The sequence below is a fragment of the Phycodurus eques genome, chromosome 12, assembly GCF_024500275.1.
Source record: "Phycodurus eques isolate BA_2022a chromosome 12, UOR_Pequ_1.1, whole genome shotgun sequence".
Lineage (NCBI taxonomy): Eukaryota > Metazoa > Chordata > Actinopteri > Syngnathiformes > Syngnathidae > Phycodurus > Phycodurus eques.
In genome coordinates this window covers 13,686,918-13,708,422 of record NC_084536.1, presented here as the reverse complement: position 1 = coordinate 13,708,422, position 21,505 = coordinate 13,686,918, and the positions used below count along the sequence as shown (strand labels likewise).

The following is a 21,505-nucleotide window of genomic DNA, read 5'->3' as shown; positions in this document are numbered from 1 at the left end:
CACATAGTTCAATTCAAGAGGAGGCATTGAAGCATCGCCGTATAGTCAACTCTCATTTCATAGATTGTGTCAGGGTTGTGAATCAAACTTTACCTGGTGATTGGCGTTTACACATCTGGAATTGTGTGTAGCGGTTCGGACAATAAATAGGATGATTTATACGCCAGCGGGCTGTCGCAGCCCGGCTACTCGACGTGCCTACGTGGCGGCCATGTTGGAATGGTCAATATCCTCTGCAAAAGAATCAACAAAAACAAAAACAGTACAACAAAAATATAATTTTTTAAAATGTATTTATTATAATTAATTTGAGGACGACCCTAGTGAGGATAAACGGTTAAGAGAATGGATGGTTGTTGTTGTTTTGTTTTTTTGCACAATATGTATCATGTAATCCATTTGTTGTCATGACGTCCGAGTGATCACGTGACCTACTCGGTCGCTCATTGGAACTAGCTCTTCGCGTGGGCGGAGCTCTGCCTCGGCTCGGCTGTCTGCGAGTTTTCCGTGTCACTCGCGTGACAAGACCAGACGGAGAAACCGAGCATCTACCCGGCGGAGGTGGCGCGACCGAGGAGGAGAAGCCGAAGAAGACTCCAGATGGGGCTCGGCGCGTCCGGATTGACGTCGTCCCTGCACATCGTCATGCTGGGCCTGGACTCGGCGGGCAAGACGACGGTGCTGTACCGGCTCAAGCTCAACGAGTTCGTCAACACGGTGCCCACCATCGGCTTCAACGCCGAGAAGGTGCGCCTGAAAGGCGGCGTCGCCTTCCATGTGTGGGACGTGGGCGGCCAGGAGAAGCTGCGGCCGCTCTGGAGGTCGTACAGCCGCGCCGCCGACGGGCTCGTCTACGTCGTCGACTCCGTGGACGCCGAGCGACTCGAGGAGGCGCGCACCGAGCTGCACAAGGTCAACCAACACAACACCCCCACACTCGCACCGACTCGTGTGTACAGACGGTGTTGTTGGTTGACAAAAACAACACTTTGGGAAGATGTTGGAGTGGTCCCCTGAAAACGCTTATTGGTGGTCTATGCCTGCTTATCAAATTTTTGGAGTTAAAAAGATATTTATTTTCAATGCAGTTATAATAGGGCTCCATTATCTGCAGATTTTCCAGCTACGGGAATAGCGGGGGTCCACTTTACTGTTATATTGCCTGTCTACAGGTGTTGATGCACCGTTTGTGTTCAAATATCCATTTTAATCCCTTAAAGCATTTTTGCTGCGGGCCACATCGTAGTTGTGGTTTCCTTCGGAGGGCCGTCATGACTGCGAGCATATATACAGTAAATGCACATTTGCTTCATATTAATAGATATACTCAAAAAAATCGATGAATAACTATATTTGAAATCAGAAGCCAGTAAAAAGGTGTTAAATCAGTTTATTTTGAAATGGGGATTGGGAACAAAAATGTTTGTAATCAACATTTTCAAAAGTGAAGACGATTTGCAATGTTGTTATTTTAGCAAGAAACATGAAGTCGACACATTTGATTTGCTTTCGCGGGCCACGTAAATTGATTTGGCGGGCCGGATGTGGCCCCCGGGCCTTGAGTTTGACACCTGTGCCTTAAAGGATTAAAACACTGCAACTATCAGAGATAATTGTTAGCAAGTCCATGGCGTTTTCCATTATGTGTTAGCATTAAGCTAGAGTCGCGACTCTCAAGGGACTACTGCCTTTTTCCTATGAAGAGCTTCCATTTTTAAAACTCCTGCTTGATTCAGTTCACTCTTGTAAATTCCCATGAAAGTTCCTAACTTGTTGAATTTTGCACACATGTAGGTGACGCTCCTGCCTGAGAACCGCGGCGCCCCGCTGCTGGTCATCGCCAACAAGCAGGACCTCCCGCGCTCGCTCCAGGTCGAGGCCATCGAGCGCGGCCTGGGCCTCGGGGAGCTGGCGCCCGCCACCCGCTACCACGTGCAGCCCGCCTGCGCCATCATCGGGGAGGGGCTGCGCGAGGGCATGGACAAACTCACGCGCATGATACACGACCGGCGAAAAAGCCTCGCCGGCAGCAAGCGGCAACGACACAACGCCAAGTGACGAGAGGAGGAGCCCGGCGATGGTGATGTCGTCGCTGTGATGACACAAATGACAAGGGGAGTGGGAGGGGCCTGGATGTTGTGATGTCATCACTGTGATGACATGGGCAGTAGCGAGACTCACATACACGCACTCTCACATGCAGAGCAGCATTAATAAACACTCTCACACATGCTAACAAATACACACAAGTGCATACTAACACATTCACAAACACCTACACACACGTAAGTATACAAACACACACATTCATTCACACAGATATACATAAACGCACACATTCTTGCACACGACGTAAATATACATACACTCACATACAAATTCACATGCACATTGACTCTTACACACACACATAAATACAGACAAACAGACACACGTGCGCACATATAACTACAAATACGCATGCACACTAACGCTCTCTTAAGTACACACACACACACACACACACAGATTGAGGGTTAAGAGGAGAGTCTGAAGGGGGTGATGTCATCCCGGTGAGGATCAGGAAGCAAAACAAAAACAGGCGGGCCTGTTAATGGTGGACTTCCTTATATGGGCTTCCTCATCTGGACTTCCTTAGCTGCACTTTGCTAACATGACAACGCTAACGTGCTAACCAGCACACCTGTGCGTGTGTGGACTGAACTTTTTGGAGAGTATTAAACAGTTCAAAGCCAGATTTGAGTGTTTATTTGTCGCTACGTATAAAAAGCTGCACCGGCCGACCTCCATTTCAGAATCAGAATCAGCTTTTTGGTCAAGTATGTTGCAAGACACACAAGGAATTTGTCTCCAGTCGTTGCAGCCACGCTAGTATTGTTTGGATTCTGAAGCCATTTTGGCTATGTTCACACTGATCTTTCCATGCAGTCGTTCACATTACAAAAACAAATGGGACTTGTAATGTGGATGGAATGAGTCCGTGACGTTTCACGCATGTACACAAAACAGGACGTCACGTGACGCGTACGCATAGACGCGAGGCGTGGCCTCTTGCCTAGGTCTCATTTGTAGAAAGTAAGCGTAGGATGTATTCGTGGCAATTGCAAGGATTTTGTGCAACCACAGTCAACATTTTCTTATATTTTTTAGTTTTAAAGCATCTTGTTTTTGCCACTGACTGTTTTCTGCTCCTACGCTTGTCGCGCGGGTCTGTTTTGTCAAACAATTGTAACGTTTGTCACCTTTGGATGACGTATAGGTCGGATGAGCAACCAGACTGCACTTGCATCGAATACATATGAAAGAGGCCTGGGTCGGATATTAAAAAAAAGAAAAAAAAGAAATCTGAATTGCACTGTTAACATTGAAGTGAGAAAATCAGATACACGTCACAAAGGGCAAAAAAAATTGGAATTGACCTGCAACAAAGTCATTCTTTCTCAGTCATTAATTGCCTTCTAGAAAAACAGTGAAAAATGAAGTTCATCAATTTTAATATTCAAAAGTAAAATGTCAAAGCAATAAAACTGTCACTAATAATACAAATGTAAAAATATTTGAATTGCTAACATGCTAGCAAAACTTGTTTTTTGATCAAAGAAAGAAAGGATCTTTGTCATCTACACACACGTCGCCATCTCGTCTGTCACTTCATGTGTGTGCGTACGTGTGTGTTTAACAGAGGAGTGATGAATCTGTCGGCGTGCTGCCACAGTTTAGTCTGAGAGTGAGAACACGTCTCAATGTGGACACCCAGCAAACCTCTCTCTTTCTCTTACACACACATACGTACACACATGCTTTTAAAGGGTGCCTTACAAAAGTGAAAAAGTAACTAAAATTCGACTGGAACAGTAGTTTTACAAAAACAAAAGTTGTTTCTGCCAAGAAAAAGATTTTTGTGAGAAAAACAAAACACAAAAAGTAAAATTTTTCATTAAAGATATAATTTGTGTCGAGAAGACAAATATTGGTTCCCTCCAAAATGTTTTACTATTTTTTTTTTCCTCAGGGTTGGATTCCCCCTAAGTATAATTTCTCCCTGAAGGTGAATTTCTGAGAAAGACAACATATATTTTTTAAACAAACTTAAGTTTTATTTTTTACTACGAAAGAAAATGCCATTTTTCAAAAACGCATTTACGTTTTGTGAGATGTTTTATTTGTGAGAAAAAATAATTCCAACAGTTGGACTTTTTCTTTTTTCTTTTTTTTTAAAGAAGTAAAATTTTTGTCCGTACGAGAGAAAGGGTTAATTTTTTTCTGAGAAAAAAAAAATTTTGGGTACGGAAAATTCTATTCTTTTAGAGAAAATATTCTATTTTAGTGAAAATTTTGTTTTTATCTTTTGTGAAAATTTAAGAGAAAAGTAAATGTTATGTTGCAATAATTTCTTCAAGAAAAATAAATTAGTAATTTAATTATAAATTCAGGCGGCACGGTGGGCGACTGGTTAGAGCGTCAGCCTCACATTTCTGAGGACCTTGGTTCGATCCCCGGCCCCGCCTGTGTGGAGTTTGCATGTTCTCCCCGTGCCTGCGTGGGTTTTCTCCGGGCACTCCGGTTTCCTCCCACATCCCAAAAACATGCATGCGAGGTTACTTGACAACTCGAAATTGCCCGTAGGTGTGAATGTGAGTGCGAATGGTTGTTTGTTTGTATGTGCCCTGCGATTGGCTGGCAACCAGTTCAGGGTGTACCCCGCCTCCTGCCCGATGACAGCTGGGATGGGCTCCAGCACGCCCGCGACCCTAGTGAGGTGAAGCGGCTCAGAAAATGGATGGAATTATAAATTCAGAGGGAAAAATACAAAATTTGGGGATTCCCTCATGTTTTGGGGGAGAAAAAAACCCCACACACTCTGTAATAATGTGTTTATTGGATAGCAATAGCTGGAGCGCCACCAAATTCGATCATGTTTCTTTGATTCATTGTGTGCTCATGTTCGAGTTTACATTGTCGTCGCTTGCTTCCTGTGGATTTAGCACATTTAAAATCAACGTGATAGCTTTTGATCTACTTTTACATACAAGTGTAAAAGCAACTCCCTCTGCTAGGACTTTAATAACCTCAATTAAAGTGTAATAAAACACACAAATGAGACGTTGGTTGAGTGCAGAGTTATCTGGAGGGACGGGTGGGTCGACTGGGTTGGGGGAGGGTTTGGGTTCAGAGATCGTGCTCAACGCATACTGGGCAGGGGGCTAAGCCAGCTACAGGAAACGCAAGTTTTTGACTTTTAAGTCTCTAACGTTTACTTGCTAAATGTTTCAGAAGGTTGGAATTCTGGAATTGCACACATACAGACTAAGACAGATCTTAGGGTGCCTTTCATTAATTGAAAAAAATATATATTGCAAGAAAATTTTAATCATTTGAGAAAAAAACTTTCTGATGATGAAAAAAAGGTTCTATTTTTGAGTCAAATGAACTTTTTGAGAAAAAATTATTTTTCAAATAATAGGAGTTGCATTCTTGCACTAGATGTAGAAAACAATTGTGTTTTTGTATTTTTGAGATTTATTTATTGAGAAAAAAGTAGTAGTTTAATGGGGAAAAGTGTCATATTGTGAAAATTCCAAGAAAAAGTGAATTCCTCTGAAAAGTTTTTTTTGTTGATAAAAAGACTTCAGTTAAAAGGTGAGATTTTTTCATTATTATTCTGTCAAGACAAAATATTCCCTCCAAAACGTAGATTTTTTTTTTACACAATTTCTAAAAAATAAAAATAAGACATACATATATATATATATATATATATATATATATATATATATATATATATATATATATATATATATGTATGTATGTCTTATTTTTATTTTATATATATATATATATATATATAAATATATACATATGAAAGGAAGAAATTACTTTTTCTGAACTTTTGGGGGAGAAAACGTTGCTGCAATAGAATTTCATTTTTCAGACTTCAGAAAAAAAGGCATATTTTCCAGTATTACAACAGTATTAACTGTATTTTAGAGTTGGATTTTTGTGCGACAGTTTTATTTTCTGTATGAAAGAATAGTACCTTTCCCAAAAATAAAAACAATTCAAATTTTTGTTTTTTTTCTGAAAAAAAGTTAAATTTTTTAAGGATTGTGTTTTCAATATTATGAGTGTATGATCGTAATTCTACAACAAAAAAGTTGAGGGGAAAAAATGCATATCTTTCCATTTTAAAGAAAAAACATTTCATCCAATATTATAACAATTGTGAGGAAAGACACAGGATTTGTTTCTTGTTTTAGTGGCATCAAAGAAAGTTAAATTAATAATGAATAATATACCGCTTGAGAAATTAGGCTTGTGAATACATCTGCAGTGTGTGTGTGTGAGGCTCAACGTCAATTGCGCTCCGTTGTCTGCGCCTGAAAGCCGATAGATGGGTTCCCATGGCGACCGGTCAGCTGGTTCTCGTCCAGCTGTCGGCGGGTGTGGGGAGCGAGGAATGCCAGGACCCCCGACACCAAAGAGACAAAAAGCCTCACCTCACGCTCTGCGGGAAATAAACCGTGAAAAAAGAACATCAAAGCAGTGTTCGACGTATTGGACTTCGTAGGAAGTCAGCATTTGCTATTCGTTGCCACAAAAATGCTATATTTTGTCATACAAGTGCAATATTTGTGCATAAAAATGCAATGGTGCGTCACTAAAGGATCTACTTGGCCTATAACCTATGTTGTTCTCGAAAAGACTACATTGGACCAGGAACAGGAAAAGGCTAGATTAAGCAGAACTTAGTTTTGTGGCTTAAAGTGTTTTATATTTAGCCACAAAAGTGCATTATTTGATCACAAAAAGTTGATTTTTGGGAAAACAATGCAAAGTTTTACCCAAAACACTGTACAATATGTACACTGCACTGTCACAACACATAGAATTGTCCAGAAAAGTGGTAGATTTGCACACAAATGCATATTTAAGATACAAAAATTCCATTTTTGTCGACAAAATTGCACTAGTTGAGAGAAAAATCACACACATTGGTATTATTATAATGATGATTATTAGTTGTTGTTGTTGTTGTTGCTGTCGCGACAGTAATGCTCGGATTGGACAACAAGACAAATGTGGTCTCTCGTGATGGCACGATGTCAGACTAGGCCATGTGCAACAGCCCGTATCAGGGGGTTCAAGACCCCCTGCCCACTAATATGCGGTCAATAAAGTAAAGTAGGGTTATGATGTGCAGGTCACATGATCCAAGTGTCACAAGTCGGGATGTTCTCCTCTCCTTTGTGGAACATTCCGCAGATGCCGGAGAAGTTGAAACAGATCCTCGTCGTCATTTTTATTCTCAGTCAGCGTAGTCGTGTTGTGTGTGTGTGTGTGTGTGTGTGTGTGTGCGTGTGTGTACTTGTCTCGTTTGTGGACTTTTACATGAGTCATGTAAGGATAACATGTGAAATAGATTGCAGTATGTTCCGCATGCCGTTGGTCAACGTCCTGTGTGACGCGTTTGCATTACGGGAAGAAAAGAAAAACCACAAGAAAAGAATTGACACTTGTTTCGAACCCAAATTTCACAGCCTCAAGCCTCAAATTCTAATTTGAAACCCAAGCACCTGTTAAAACCTTGAACAGTTAACCCTGGATTGAAACCCCACTTCATTCACTTCTCCTTGTTGCCTTTCCCAGCTGCCTTCATCCTTCATCATCCTCATCTTCATCCTTGTTGCCGTGGCAGTGGGGAGGGGGCTAGAGGTGGGGGGGGGGTCGCCTGTCTGGAGGCTAACAAACCCAGCGGGAGTTCCTCTTTTCTTCTTTATTTCATCAAGCGCTAAGTGAAGCCGCCCGCCACCATTGGCACAACATCAGTTGGTTTATTATCCTTTCGCACGCACACACGCACTCGCACACACAGGAAGTCATTCAAAGACAGGCAGGAATTCGAACAACATTGTTATTGGACGCTTGTGTGCAACATCAAAAACACGATACAGTGGAAGGAAGTGGAAGAAAACAGAAGAAACCACCAAAAGATGAATTCCCTTCATTCGCCAAAAGTGTTATGGAGGGAAATGGTGTTACTATTTTATGTGTAAATGGTTTATTTGCATCTTTGAAGACGGAGAAAAGCTCAACACTACATAAAACCTATGCATTAGTTGTAGTGGGCCCATTTTGTTTTTCAACACCCACTCTTCTTACGCTGTTCACTTTCACTCCTTTCTTTGTTATTAACTTTGTGGGTCAAGTCGATCTTCAGTTGCAGTATTTGCCGCGGGCCGCCGAAAAAACGGACGGGGCGGGCTGCAAATGGACAAATGTACACGACGACGACAGCAACATGGTGACGTAGCGTGTCGCGTTTCGAACTAAACACCTTCAAAGTCGGATCTTCCCTCTAAATGCGAGACACCAGAGTGACAAAGTTGAAAGTACGATCAAAGAACTCCACCACTTTTAGGTGGCGTGCGTGCGGGCGCGCTTGAAGTCGCGCGTCGACGTGGCAAAACAGCGAGCTCGCCAAAATGGCCGCAAGAATGCGCTCGACGGCTCCGGGCTTGTCCTCTTAAATGCGAGCACACGTGACGCACCCGCTGCGGTTTGGACATAAATCACAACCTCCGACACACACGCAACACACACTACTGTAACACGTATTGTGTATTGTATGAGTTTTGTATGAGAGTAGCGTGTGAGAGGACTTCCCTGGGCCGAGTTGTGTGTGCGAGAGCCATTCAATGGTGTGAGTGAGAACATTTCAGTTGCTCGTCTCGGTCGCTCTCAGAATGGACAGAGACAAAGACAGCAGATAAATATGCACTTCCTGACATGTAATACAATGATTTGATTGGTTTAAGGTGAAATGTTGTCTCAAGAGAAGTGAGCAGCGAATGTGTTTGCTGTTTTCGTCAATGCACGTGTGAGCTGCTGATGTGTTGAAGGCTTGTTCAGACTGCAAAGTTGCGACCGGCTGACAAGTGAGGACAGCACAAGACCGGACACAGGAATGTAAAAAGAAAAGTTGGCCGAGGGTGACCTCTACTGGTGACTACTCGTCATACACTCATAAAAAAAAGGGGGATTCAACGCCTTTAGAAGTGTACTTTTTTTAAACAGAATTTTTGTCATGTGTTTCATGTTTTAAGAATTTGATCCTCATTTATAATTTATTGATATTTACATATATCTTTACATTTCAATTACATCTTTAAAAAAAATACCTATTAGAATTATATGCGTCATAATGTTAGAAAAAAGTTTTTTTTTTTTTTTTAATTCACACCAATAACACCATATATATATATATATATATATATATATATATATATATATGGTATATATATGTATGTGTGTGTGCGTGTGCGTGTATTTATGGGATTTGTACTATTTAATTGTTTTATGCATTTTGATTCATGCAGAAAAATGTGAATGTTTGTTTTAGAATGATTTTCTTAGTTTTGATATAATTGCATAGTTATGAAAATTATGTGGGTGGGGGGGTGGTTCTCACCAATTTTAAAAATGTAAATCATATTAGTCAAGCCAGGTTATTTATATACATATCTCTGAATATATTTATTAAATTTTTTATATTCCTTTTTTAAAGTTTAAGGTTTAGTTTTTTATTTTAATTAATTGAATATCATTTTAAATGTTACAAAGTTTTATTTACACTTTAATTATTACAATTAATACATTTTACAATAAGAATCATAAAAATAACAATATTAACGCTTATATCAATCATTAATAATTTAACAATTACTATTAGCACTCTGAGATTCAATGTTGTAGTGAGTTACATACAAAATAAAATTTTTATTATGATGATAAGTATAATAGCTATAATAACAAAAATAAACGATATTACACAATTGAGTGAAAACTCTGCAGCTTGGCCCCGCGCCATAAAAAAAGAAAAAGAAAATAGGCAGTTGTCTCCCTCTGCTGGCCAATAAATAATAACTGTTTCTCAAGGCTTCTAATTTTTGCATAATTTCCTCACTTTAATGTTTAACATCATACACACAAACGTAGATATCAGACAGAGATAACTCAAGCAAACATAAAATGCATGTTTTAAATGGTGATTTTATTTATTAAGGGGAAAAAATAGTTCAGCTACCTGGACCTGTGTGAAAATAATAATAATCATAGTTGTATATATAGGCGGCATGGTGGCCGGCTGGTTAGTACATTTGCCTCACGAATCCAGGCCCCACCTGTGTGAAGTTTGCATGTTCTCCCCGTGCCTGCGTGGGTTTTCTCCAGGCACTCTGGTTTCCTCCCACATCCCAAAAACATGCATGCAGGTTAATTGACGACTCTAAATTGTCCGTAGGTGTGAATGTGAGTGCGAATGGTTGTTTGTTTGTATGTATGTGCCCTGCGATTGGCTGCCAACCAGTTCAGGGTGTACCCCGCCGCTCGCCCGAAAATAGCTGGGATAGCCCGCGACCCTAGTGAAGAGAAGCGGCTCAGAAAACGGATGCATGGATTCATATATATATATATATATATATTATAGATTGGATGTCAGCATTTGGATTTCAGATCAAAAGATGAATACGAGACAAAAGTTCAGAATTCCATCTTTTATTTCGTGGTATTTACATCGAGATGTGTTAAAGAACTCATGACTGAGCACGTTTTGTTTGAAGCCACCCACTTTTTAAGTGACCAAAAGTATTGGAACAGACATTATTACATTAACTTCAAGTGAATAACATTTAATATTTGGTGGCATAATTCTTACTTGCAATTACTGCATTGACTTCATTTTCAATTTGAAAAATATGATGCACTGAAAGAGATGCTTTCATTCTGCAATAGCTAAAAAGTTAAAACGTCTCAAATTATTATATGAAGGGGTTAGACGTTACAGATGATCCTGATTTTCCTTCTTTTCAATTGCATTTATTTGTTTTGTGTAAATTTGTTCGATGTGTTACCGCAATTTTCCAAAAAGTAATTTAGATCCAGAAGGAATCATCTACTCTCCAGAATTTTAAGTGAGTCTTAATTAAGACCTCTATAATTGGTTTCAGCGATATTAAGAGGAAGCTTATTTGCCGGGAAGCAGTGACAAAGTTTTTCAAATTTTCAAAATACAAAGCGTTAACATAATCGTTTAGTGATTGGCGGAAGGTAAATTCTTATGACTAGGGTTAGTGTGTTACAGTCAAGGTTAGGGTTCTCCTCGATGTCATGATTAAATGACTTGTGGTCTTCATGTATCATGTAAAATTGTGAATCAATCACATTGATCAAAATGTGCAGGGTGTAGTAATGCACTGCACAAAGGTTCAGTCATAAAACACACAGCAGAGATAAAAATCCAAACGCTTCCATGCATTATTTTCTAGTTAGAGTCAAGTGTATTCTGCCACCAACTGGTTGTGCTGGGGGTAGGAAGAGGTTGTCATGGTTACACTGGTCTTCATTTATCGTGTGGCACGGATCACATTCAACACGACATATGTGACGTCACCGTTATGCCTCGTGCCGTTATGATACGACATAGTAGAAGTATATGCTGTGCCTATAGGTACGGTTTTTAAAACACACCGCTGTGTTAAAAATCCAAACACACACGACTGACGTCGACAAACAACCTCATCATGTCAACATTTTAAATAACAGTCGCCTTTTGAGAAAACATTTTCAAAGCGATGGCCACAGAAAGAAAGCACATGGGTGGTCTACGGTGTGTCGTCCCCCCAGGAAGCAGGCTGCAGTATGTGCAGAGTGACAATGCGTTTAACAGCTCTTCTAAACCACGGGTACAACCACACATATATCAAGGGATTCAAACAGGAGTTCATGTAGTACAGATTGAGCACGTGCGAGGCACTCGGCAAGCTGTCACCGGCTAGCGTGACGCAGTAGTACGGACAGAAGCACACCAGGAAAACCAGGACCACGACACCAAGAGTCCTGGCTGATTTCAACTCGCATTTCTTTGCTCTCATGGGGAAGGACGGTCGGCGTTTGCCACATGTAACACGAGAGCGCATGGCTCTCGCCTGAGAGACAGCAACCACAAACACCTTCATGTACAGAGTGATGATGATGCTGAGAGGAAGGATGAAAGTCAGAATCAGGTCAAAAACCGCTGCGGTGTAGTCAATGTGAATAACACACTCCCCGTAGCATGAGGTATACATCCCGGGATGCACCAGATCATCCTTAATCAAGATGCTACTCAAGAGAAGAGACGAGAACCAGCAGAGACAAACACAAAGTTGAATTCTTCTCACGGTGACTCTGACGTTATAATGCAGAGGATCGCAAATCGCCACGTAGCGGTCAGCTGATATCAGCACCATGTTTCCCACCGAGGTGGACGTCACCGTGAAGGAGACGAAATTATACACAGAACACGGAATATCACCGTGAGTCCAGCAGGATTTTCTCAGGTAAATCTCACCGGGCCACACCAGGAGGCCCACCAGTAAATCGGAAACGGCGAGGGAGAGGAGAAGGAAGTTGGTGGGAGTGTGGAGCCGCCTGCACACAAATCAACCAACAGGCTGTTGAAACCACTTCAAATGATGACGCATCATTCCACACAGTCTAGTACTCAATGCACACAGTTTCGTTGTTTCCTTGAGAGAAATGAGGCGAGAACAATCATGAACAGCCTGCGATTAAATCAGTCAAACGCATTACGGTTAGAGAAGAAGAACATGTGCCTGAAGTGGGAGATTGAGGTGATGACAAGCAGGTTAAGCAGCACAGTGAGAACGCAGCTGAAGTACAGCAGAACGGTCACAAAAACACCTTCAGACCAACCAGACGAAGGCTTCCCGCAGGAGATGTTGGCCAGCTGTGGAAAGCAGAGCTCTGATTGGTCCTCGGTCTCCATGGTGAGCAAGAAGAGACGAGAAGATGGAGCTCTGGCGGCTTTCTTTCTTCGAGGTCCTCGCTTTATCTGCGCCGGTGACTTCGTCCCTCCCTTTGTCAGTGTTGCACTTCCTCTTTCGCCTTCCTCTGATTGGTCCTTGTCTTGGCCTCTTTGCGATGTTGGCAAGCCCAACAATGACAGTTAGCTTCAGGGTTACGGTTGGTGTCCAGCCATGTGAAGACGGTCATTGTCATATACCAGAAGGAGGCCAGATTAGGGTTAGCGGTTTGGTCCAGAAATTAGGGCTCGACACCAAACGGTAGAGTTGACGCAGGTGCTGATTGATGGATTTATTTGTAATCCTTTAAAACATGTTTGATGTTTTTATACAAGAAAAGTAAAATCAAAAAAATCCACAGAAAATATCTTGGTCATGTTGTAATGTTGGGCAGATTGTTTTTGTTTGTTTGTTTTTTGCTTTGACTTGCGGGTAAACATTTGCGATACGCGCGCAACGAGCAGCAGTTTGGCAAATGGTTCGTGAGCAATTCTTCAAAAAAGTGGCTTCAGGGTGTTTAATGCCCCTCCCAGTTCGAGTTAATTGTCAAATTACACAGAAAACAAAGACAATTACACACTGCATTTAAAACAACCACATAGCTATGCCTTAGGAAAGTCGTCTTAACTTAAACAATGAAAAATGCCTATGGCATGCTAATTGTTAGCATCATTAGTCGCAGATTTAGATCCCTTTAACAATGGATATTTGAACACGAATGGTTGTGCAACACATGCAGACAGACAATATAACAACAGTCACAGGCACATATTCTTATATTCTTCTTGTTGTGTGTTATGAGTGTAGCGAGATGATGAATTAAACAGAATGATATAAATATATAAAACACATTTCTCAAGTCAATAACTGTAGAAATGATCCCTGAAAGTTAAATTTAAGGTTAGTCTCCAGCCACACGAGGACAGTCATTATCATGCACCAGAAGGAAGCTGGATTAGGTTTGGAGGTTAGAGGTTCAACCAAACTAATTTGTGTTTTTGTCGTAGCGTGTAGGTCAGGCACGGTGGTTTGATGACTTGTCACAAATGCTCAGTATCAACCCCTTGAATTGTTTGAAAATGTAACGCCTGCACCAGATTCCCGAAGCAACATGAAATTTGTTCGGCATGTCTGTCATGAGTAGATCCACCAAAAAGTCTCAAGAGCCCATGTTGTAAAACATACAAGAAATCTGCTGTTTTGGTTTGAACTCCTGTTTAAGTGTTTGATCATTACCAAATTTGAAGCACGTATACGGATGGGTGATGCCAAGTTAGGAATTTGACGGGGTTTTGTCATAACGTGGAGGTCAATTTGTTGATTTGTCAAAAACTGCATGCATCAAAAGCTAAAACGTGTGGGGTTTTTTTTATGGCTCTTGTTTTGTGCTCTGAAAACAGAAAATGGCCTTCTCCTGCAGAAATGGGATTTGGGAAGGGTTAATAATCAAGCAAGGCCCTGTAAGTTAAAAAAAATAAAAATAAATCATTATTCAGATTCTGTTTTCGAAACGGAAATTTCAAGAAGCAACTTAGTAGTGAGATCCGTGGTACGCGTGGGAAACATCAAAAAAATACCTCAGGGTCGGAAACACAAGTTACAAATTTGATTTGTTCCAAATTCAATATTTAAGATACTGGAATTCCTTTCTAAAAAAGTATCATTTCAAGTGTGCCTTGTGTGTTCCCGGGGGACACGTTTCCCCAAGCGCATCGGTCCACCATGTTTTTGCCGCTGGTTCACACATTGGACCATTAGTGTGTAATGATGGCAAAGGCTTGCAATTAGAGGTGTGAAAATAGCACAACAACGTGAGGCAATGTTTGTGTTTTCCCCCGCGGAAAGACAGACAGACAGACAGACAGACAGCAAGACAAGCTTGTTGTTCTTCATCAACTGGACAATGTTGAAAGCAGGATGACGTCAATGTTTTATACCAAAGACAAATTGACTGTTACAGTGCCTAACAACTGCCTTTTTTGATGACTGCTTTTTAATTCAGCCCCCTAAAAAAGTTTCACTTACCAATATGAAAATTGTTAGGAATGTGGACTATGAGCAGACCCACAAAAGTCCAAACCATTCCTGAAAGCATACAGCAGGTCTGCCATTTTCTTTTGAGTAGGCCATTGTTGGGCCTTTTTTGTTGTTGTTGTTGTTGTACTCGCTCCGAGTCTTTCATAGACAAAACTGTCCCAGAGATTTTATCTGATTGCGACCGAATTTTAAGCACGCACGGTATACGAGACAGATGGGCGATGCTAAATTGGGAAAAACATTCTGTTTTCTGTTTTTATAGTGTGTGGGCAGAACATGGCAGCAACGTTTGATGACTCACCATGAAACATAAACTCAAGGAATAAGTTAGCTCATGAATTGTTTCAAAATTCGGCCCCCCGAAACCAGTTTGACTTAACAGCACCTTTCTACTCGTGTCTATCATGAGTAGAACCACAAAAAAAGTCTCAAGAGGACATGCCTGAAGAGACTTTATAATATATATATAAATAATATTTTATGTTGAAGCAAACATTTTAGGCTCATGTTGAGCAAACGCAAACTTGTAGTTTTTTTCTTCTTAATTAATTCACCCCCAAAGCCCATTTGATTGAGCAATATGAAATTTAGCAGACATGTTTATCATAAGGTCCTACTATGAAGGTTCAATATCTCCCCGACAACCCAGGCAGTGTAGGAACTCGAACCCAGATCACCAGGAAGGTGAAAATTGCAAACTCCCCTTCCCCTGGGGCCGGCCGACGGAAGCGTGGCTGCCATTCTGCGCCTACGGCCCCTCGCATCACCGCCGCACATCCAACCGTATTCGTTCATAGGCAATGTGGGTGAAGTGGTCTCGCCTAGGGACACGACAACGGCATGCGCTCGGGCGGGCGTACGAATCGACGACCCGCCGGTTGCGGGGCATAAACGTCCGCAGAGGAAAAGCAGAGCAAACGCTCAGCCTGGCTTTCCTTCAGCTATCCGGTGTCCTCACTGCAACGGCAACAGACTTTTCAGGGCGAGATTTTTATCTTGATTTTCGCTCAAGTGCAAGGCTCGTCGGCTTGTTTGTCAATTTGGCACAGCGATCCGCACCAATCTCTGTACACGAGAGTGTTTGTGCTCGCTGTATCTCTCGAGCCCTGCATAGGAAGAGTTACACGAGGATGTCCTCTTTCACCTTCTTCCAATGGACAACAGCAACAACGAAAAAACTCTCGAAAGTTTAAAAATCACATTTTCGTCACACCTGACAAGACTAACGTACGGGCGTTATTTACCAACGAGTCAACGTTTCGGTCACAAATTTCCTGGACATTTGGGCCGATTTGTGACATAAAAAGCGGCCTACAATTCTTAATCCCTATCCAATTCTTACAAACTGGAGCTAATTTTATTTGTGTATCACTCCTCTAATTATATTGTCCGTTTTCATATGCAGGTATTGAACATTTTAGTTACATCCAGTACCTATGTCTTGTCTTGACACCTGCTTGTGTTTATAAAAGTAATCCTTGCCTCGTTTGCAGCTCCTATGCGTGCTCCCCATCAGTCAAATTCTTGTACTTTTCTTCGTGGCGATTCCTGCGCGCCACGAACTAAGCACACAGCTTGACCTTGAACCTAAGTCAATAAATATTTAGCAGTTCAAACGTGGCATTCAGTATCAAGTGTTCTTTTTCTTAACGCGGACTGACATTTTTGGGGGGATATCGCCTTTTGCCGTCCCCAGTCAGCACGTGGACACATCCGGTGTTCCAAAATAAAAGCAACACACTTGTATTACATGCACAGAATGAATCATTGTTTGCCTTCATTTTTAAGGGGCATAAGGCGGGCGGGATTTGGCCCGTGGGCCGTCTAATGCCCAGGACTGCCCTTAATCCTAACCCGACGGCGAGCCTTCTTTTATTGCTTTCGATCGTATCACAACGATTACGGAATCAAAACATTTTAGGGTGATGTGGAATATGATGCGAGCGTGAATATGTATGTATTCATATGACAGTTGATGGTTCGTTGTGTGGTAGTGTATGGCGCTCGTCATGACCTCATAGTTTGAGAACATTGACAAACTTTCATCCAATCACATGTTCTTGGGGGAGGTACAAGAACAAATAAATGAGGTGTACAAAAAAGAGGTTCAGGCAGAATGCTGTTTCAGCTCCGGCTTCTCGATGGAGACCGGGGACCAATCAGAGCTCTGCTTTCCACAAGTGGCCAACATCTCCTGCAGGAAGTCTTTTTCTGGGTTATCTGAAGGTGTTCTTTCGGTTGTCCTGCTGCCCGTCGTCTGCGTCCTCACTGCGCTGCTCAACCTGCTCGTCATCATCGCAATCTCCCACTTCAGGCACATGTTCTTTTTCCAGGCTTGCAGCTCCATTTCACACACGTTGCCTATGGCAAAATGTAGTATGGTTGTCTGTCCTTTTTTGGCTCTGACATTGCTACTGATGTTTCTTTTTTGTTTTTTTTTGTCCAAATGAGAACATGTCCTCTCTATGTTGGTGTCTTTTTTTTTTTTTTTTTTTTTTTTTCCCCCCACCCCCTTCTTGTGTGCAGGCAACTCCACACTCCCACCAACCTCCTCCTCCTCTCTCTCGCCGTCTCCGACTTCCTGGTGGGACTCCTGCTGTGGCCCGGCGAGATCTACATGAGCACATCCTGCTGGGCTTTAGGTGATGTTGCATGCTTTTGGTATCATTTCCTTTCCTTCATCATCACATCTGCCTCAGTAGGAAACATGGTGCTGATATCGGCTGACCGTTACGTGGCTATTTGTGATCCTCTGCATTATCATCTCAAAGTCACAGTGAAAAGAATTCAAATTTGTGTTTGTCTCTGTTGGTTCTTGTGCTTTGTGTACAGTAGCATCATTTTGCGGGATCAGATGGCTCGCCCCGAAAAGTGTAGCTCCTGTTACGGAGAGTGCGTTATTCATATCGACATTGGCGGAGGGATTCTTGATCTGGTTGTGATTTTCATCCTTCCTCTATGCATCATTGTCACTCTGTACTTGAGAGTGTTTGTGGTTGCTGTTTCTCAGGCTCGAGCCATGCGCTCCCATGTTGCATGTGGCAAATTACAACATGCCGTCTCTTTGGCAGCAAACAAATCTGAGTTGAAGGCGGCCAGGACTCTTGGTGTTCTCGTTCTCTTCTTCCTTGTTTGCTTTTGTCCATTTTACATTGTTTCTCTCATGGGTGATTCAACCTTTTCGTCATCTGCGCAATATGTTCTTTACCTGTTTGATTTCAATTCGTGCGTGAACCCCTTTATATACGCCTTGTTCTACCCCTGGTTTCGAAGAGCTGTAACGCACATTGTCACACTGCGCATTGTGCAGCCTGGCTCCCGTGAGGCCAACATACTGTAGCGGCCTCGGACATTACAGTACTGCAGACTTCATCTCAAATGTACTTTTCTTTTACCGTGTGTGCAGAATAATAATGTGATGATGCAACCAAGGAGAACAGCGGGCTGTTACTTATGGTGATGACATTTAAGAGCATTGTTGTTTACACGTGTTACCGCCAATATGACAATAAAGGGTGGAACCATATGCACTGAGTCCTGGTCTGTCACTTTTAACTCAAACCCCCCCTAAACATACTAATCCATTAATATGATATGTGCAAAGTGATCTTTATCAGTCATTTCAAAAGGAATAATAATTACAAGTAAAATCCATCAATAACGAGACATCAAAGCTGTACAAGAAAAACTCACATGCTGTAGAATAACACATCATAAGATTGAAAATCATGGAATTATATTGAAGCCCCCAGTCTCAAACATTGACATGGTACATCCTACACTATATATTACAATAGAATATGATTAAATGCAAATGACATGAAGCCATCACATATCAAAAATACATCCTGTGATTAAACATACATTGAGAACTGAGCTACGAGATCAGGGAAATTCAGAGAATACAGTAGCCTGTACATTAGAGATGACTTCAATAAGAAGGAGAGAACAATGGTGTCAAACACAAGGCCCGGGGGCCACAGCCAGCCCGCCACCTCATTTTATGTGGCCCGCTAAAGCAAATCATATAATTCATGTTTCTTGCTTATATCTGTAGCTTCACTTTTAATAACATCGCAAGCATTTTTCTTATCAAACCCATTTTAAGAAGTAATTCAGTAATTTATGTCTTCATTTTCTTATTTCCACGTCTCACCTGACTCTTGTGGGATTTGACGAATAGTAAAACACTTTCATTTGGGGAACACATACATAAATTAATACCCGGTTGTGCTCCACTAATTATGAGGGGCCAAGTTTTTGTCACAGTGCAGTCCTGCCTCCCAGAGAGGTGACAATCCAATCCATCCGTAAAGCCCCAGACAATTTCACTCCTTGGATCAATGGATACCCTCCTCCACCATAAGGAGATTGCTCACGGCGGTGCCATCCCTCCATTTCCTGAGCCGCTTCTCCTCACAAGGGTCGCGGGCGTGCTGGAGCCTATCCCAGCTATCATCGGGCAGGAGGCGGGCTACACCCTGAACTGGTTGCCAGCCAATCGCAGGGCACACAGAAACAAACAACCATTCGCACTCACCTTCACACCTACAGGCAATTTAGAGTCTTCAATTAACCTACCATGCATGTTTTTGGGATGTGGGAGGAAACCGGAGTGCCCGGAGAAAAGCCACGCAGGCACGGGGAGAACATGCAGACTCCACACAGGCGGGGTCGGGGATTGAACCCCAGACCTGAGAACTGTGAGGCAGACGCTCTAACCAGTCTTCCACCGTGCCGCCACGGCAGTGCCAACGATAATAAATAAATAATGCGTCAAGAACATCAAAGTAAATCTTCCAAATCTGCCTGCACATCAAGAACAAAAAATAAAAAATAATCGCATGATTGACAAGACATGTTCTCTACAACGTTAGAGTAACCAAAGCACAGACATCCATGTTAAATTCAGTCACAGGCAACGCGTGTGAAATGGAACTGCGAACCTGGAAAAAGAACATGTGCCTGAAGTGGGAGATTGAGATGACGACGAGCAGAAATCAGTTATCCAGAAAAAAAACCAGCTACATTAGTCACATTAGTTTTTGGTATAAAACACTGACGTCATCCTGTTTTTGACATTTTCCACTCGATGAAGAACAACAACAAGACTGTTGTTTGTCTCTCTGTCTATCTATCTGCATGGACAAACACAAGCATTGCCTCACGTGTTGTGTGTTCTCTTCACACCTCTGAATACAAGCTGCTGTCATCATCACAGGTGTCAAAAACATGGCTGACTAAAAGCTCAGAGGACCTCTTCCAGGACCTACCTGGTACAATTGAAAATAGAGTTGATAAAGCTGCTTTAAACCACTTTACAACTTTATCCCTGACCTGTCAGGAGATTTCCTTGGCCTTTTTTCATTAGTGTTACTCCAGCAAATCAGAACAGGTGCATTTATACTGAGGGTAAATTACACAAGAGGTGGACTCGATGACTAATTCGGTGACTTGTGCAGTCAATTGGTTGGATTGGATTGGTTTTTAGGGTAACAGAGTACAAGGGGCTGAATACAAATTGTCTCGCTCAGAGGTGACGGCGAAATCGCAGCTGCATTCAAGACTTCTGTTTTTCATTTGTGTGATTTCAACTCGTGTGTGAACCCCTTGATATACGCCTTTTCCTACCCCTGGTTTCGAAGAGCTGCTCAACAAACACATTGTCACTGCACATACTGCAGCCTGGCTCCCGAGAGCTCAACACACTTTAGGCCACTACTGTATACAAATGTAATTGTTTTCCTTTCGAATGTTACCTGTCAGGGAACACCTGAAGAGATTCTCACTGATGATGTGATTATGAATAACTTTCTAAGGTTTCTTCTGTTTCACGTAACATGCCGGAGGCTTTTTTAATGCGCTGTTAAGCGTGAAACGTCATTCATGTCGACGTGTATTAACATTAGTACTGTTGTGCTCGAGAGCCACTGTTTGTTTGTTCAAAAACAGATAGACGAGCCAATTTATTTGTAGATGAGTTAAAAAAAAAAGTTTTAATCTGCATGCATGTTGTGTAAGATAGTAAAAAAAAAAACAATTATTTTATGATGTTAATAGATTATAAAGTATGAATAATTATTGTGGTAGTAACAAAATAATAATCCATTCTCATGTTTTTATTGTATTATTCGTAATTATTTGAACAATTTATACAACCTTGTCAAATATAAAGTATGTAAAATAACTTATTTGACTGGTTTTATTTTAAAAAGAAACAATGAACCAATTACTTAAAGGAAAATCTGAATAAATGCACGTTTTTTTTTTTATTCTGTTCATATTTGCAATTTTAATTGTGTAAACAGTTGTTAAAATACAAAAGTGCTCACAGCACATATCTTCATGTTTCTGATATACATTTTTCTCATGTTCTTTTTATAAGATATCAATAAACCAGTTCCTGTACTAAGCGAGAAAAAAAATAAATCACTTTGCGAGTTCAGGAAGGACCAATGTCACCACCTCGCGGCCACCAAACGTGACGCATGCAGCACGGCATGGTGGGAGTTTTTATTCAACCGTGGTCAAATAACCTTCACAGCATAGAATTGCGCGTGTGCTTGAATAAATATACACTGTGTAATTTGTTGATCGAACACACA

The 21,505-nt window shown here is 41.5% G+C and overlaps 3 protein-coding genes across 3 annotated transcripts; 2 read left to right on the top strand and 1 right to left on the bottom strand.

The window, feature by feature from the left end:
• Positions 1-503: 503 nt before the first annotated feature.
• On the top strand, positions 504-2,754 carry LOC133410369 (ADP-ribosylation factor-like protein 4C). Its single transcript, XM_061691467.1, has 2 exons — positions 504-912; positions 1,795-2,754. The coding sequence occupies exons 1-2, from the start codon at positions 601-603 to the stop codon at positions 2,056-2,058; spliced, it is 576 nt and encodes a 191-aa protein (XP_061547451.1). The 5' UTR covers positions 504-600; the 3' UTR covers positions 2,059-2,754.
• Positions 2,755-11,660: 8,906 nt separating this feature from the next.
• LOC133410611 (trace amine-associated receptor 7e-like) lies at positions 11,661-12,826 on the bottom strand. The gene is made up of 2 exons (XM_061692003.1): positions 12,654-12,826; positions 11,661-12,468 (listed from the first exon to the last, which is right to left on the bottom strand). Exons 1-2 carry the CDS (start codon positions 12,824-12,826, stop codon positions 11,661-11,663), a joined length of 981 nt encoding a protein of 326 aa, XP_061547987.1.
• Positions 12,827-17,026: 4,200 nt separating this feature from the next.
• Positions 17,027-18,240, top strand: LOC133410734 (trace amine-associated receptor 13c-like). The gene is made up of 2 exons (XM_061692214.1): positions 17,027-17,214; positions 17,427-18,240. Exons 1-2 carry the CDS (start codon positions 17,042-17,044, stop codon positions 18,238-18,240), a joined length of 987 nt encoding a protein of 328 aa, XP_061548198.1. The 5' UTR covers positions 17,027-17,041.
• The last annotated feature ends 3,265 nt before the right edge of the window (positions 18,241-21,505 follow it).

What these genes read in the sequence shown, in the direction of transcription:
- LOC133410369 (XM_061691467.1), top strand. Translation starts at nt 601, where the DNA reads ATGGGGCTCGGCGCGTCCGGATTGACGTCGTCCCTGCACATCGTCATG. An exon ending in CGCGCACCGAGCTGCACAAG is followed by an intron (nt 913 to 1,794) that starts GTCAACCAACAC and finishes GCACACATGTAG; the next exon opens with GTGACGCTCCTGCCTGAGAA.
- LOC133410611 (XM_061692003.1), bottom strand. Translation starts at nt 12,826, where the DNA reads ATGGAGACCGAGGACCAATCAGAGCTCTGCTTTCCACAGCTGGCCAAC. An exon ending in ACCTCAATCTCCCACTTCAG is followed by an intron (nt 12,469 to 12,653) that starts GCACATGTTCTT and finishes ATTTGTGTGCAG; the next exon opens with GCGGCTCCACACTCCCACCA.
- LOC133410734 (XM_061692214.1), top strand. Translation starts at nt 17,042, where the DNA reads ATGGAGACCGGGGACCAATCAGAGCTCTGCTTTCCACAAGTGGCCAAC. An exon ending in ATCGCAATCTCCCACTTCAG is followed by an intron (nt 17,215 to 17,426) that starts GCACATGTTCTT and finishes TCTTGTGTGCAG; the next exon opens with GCAACTCCACACTCCCACCA.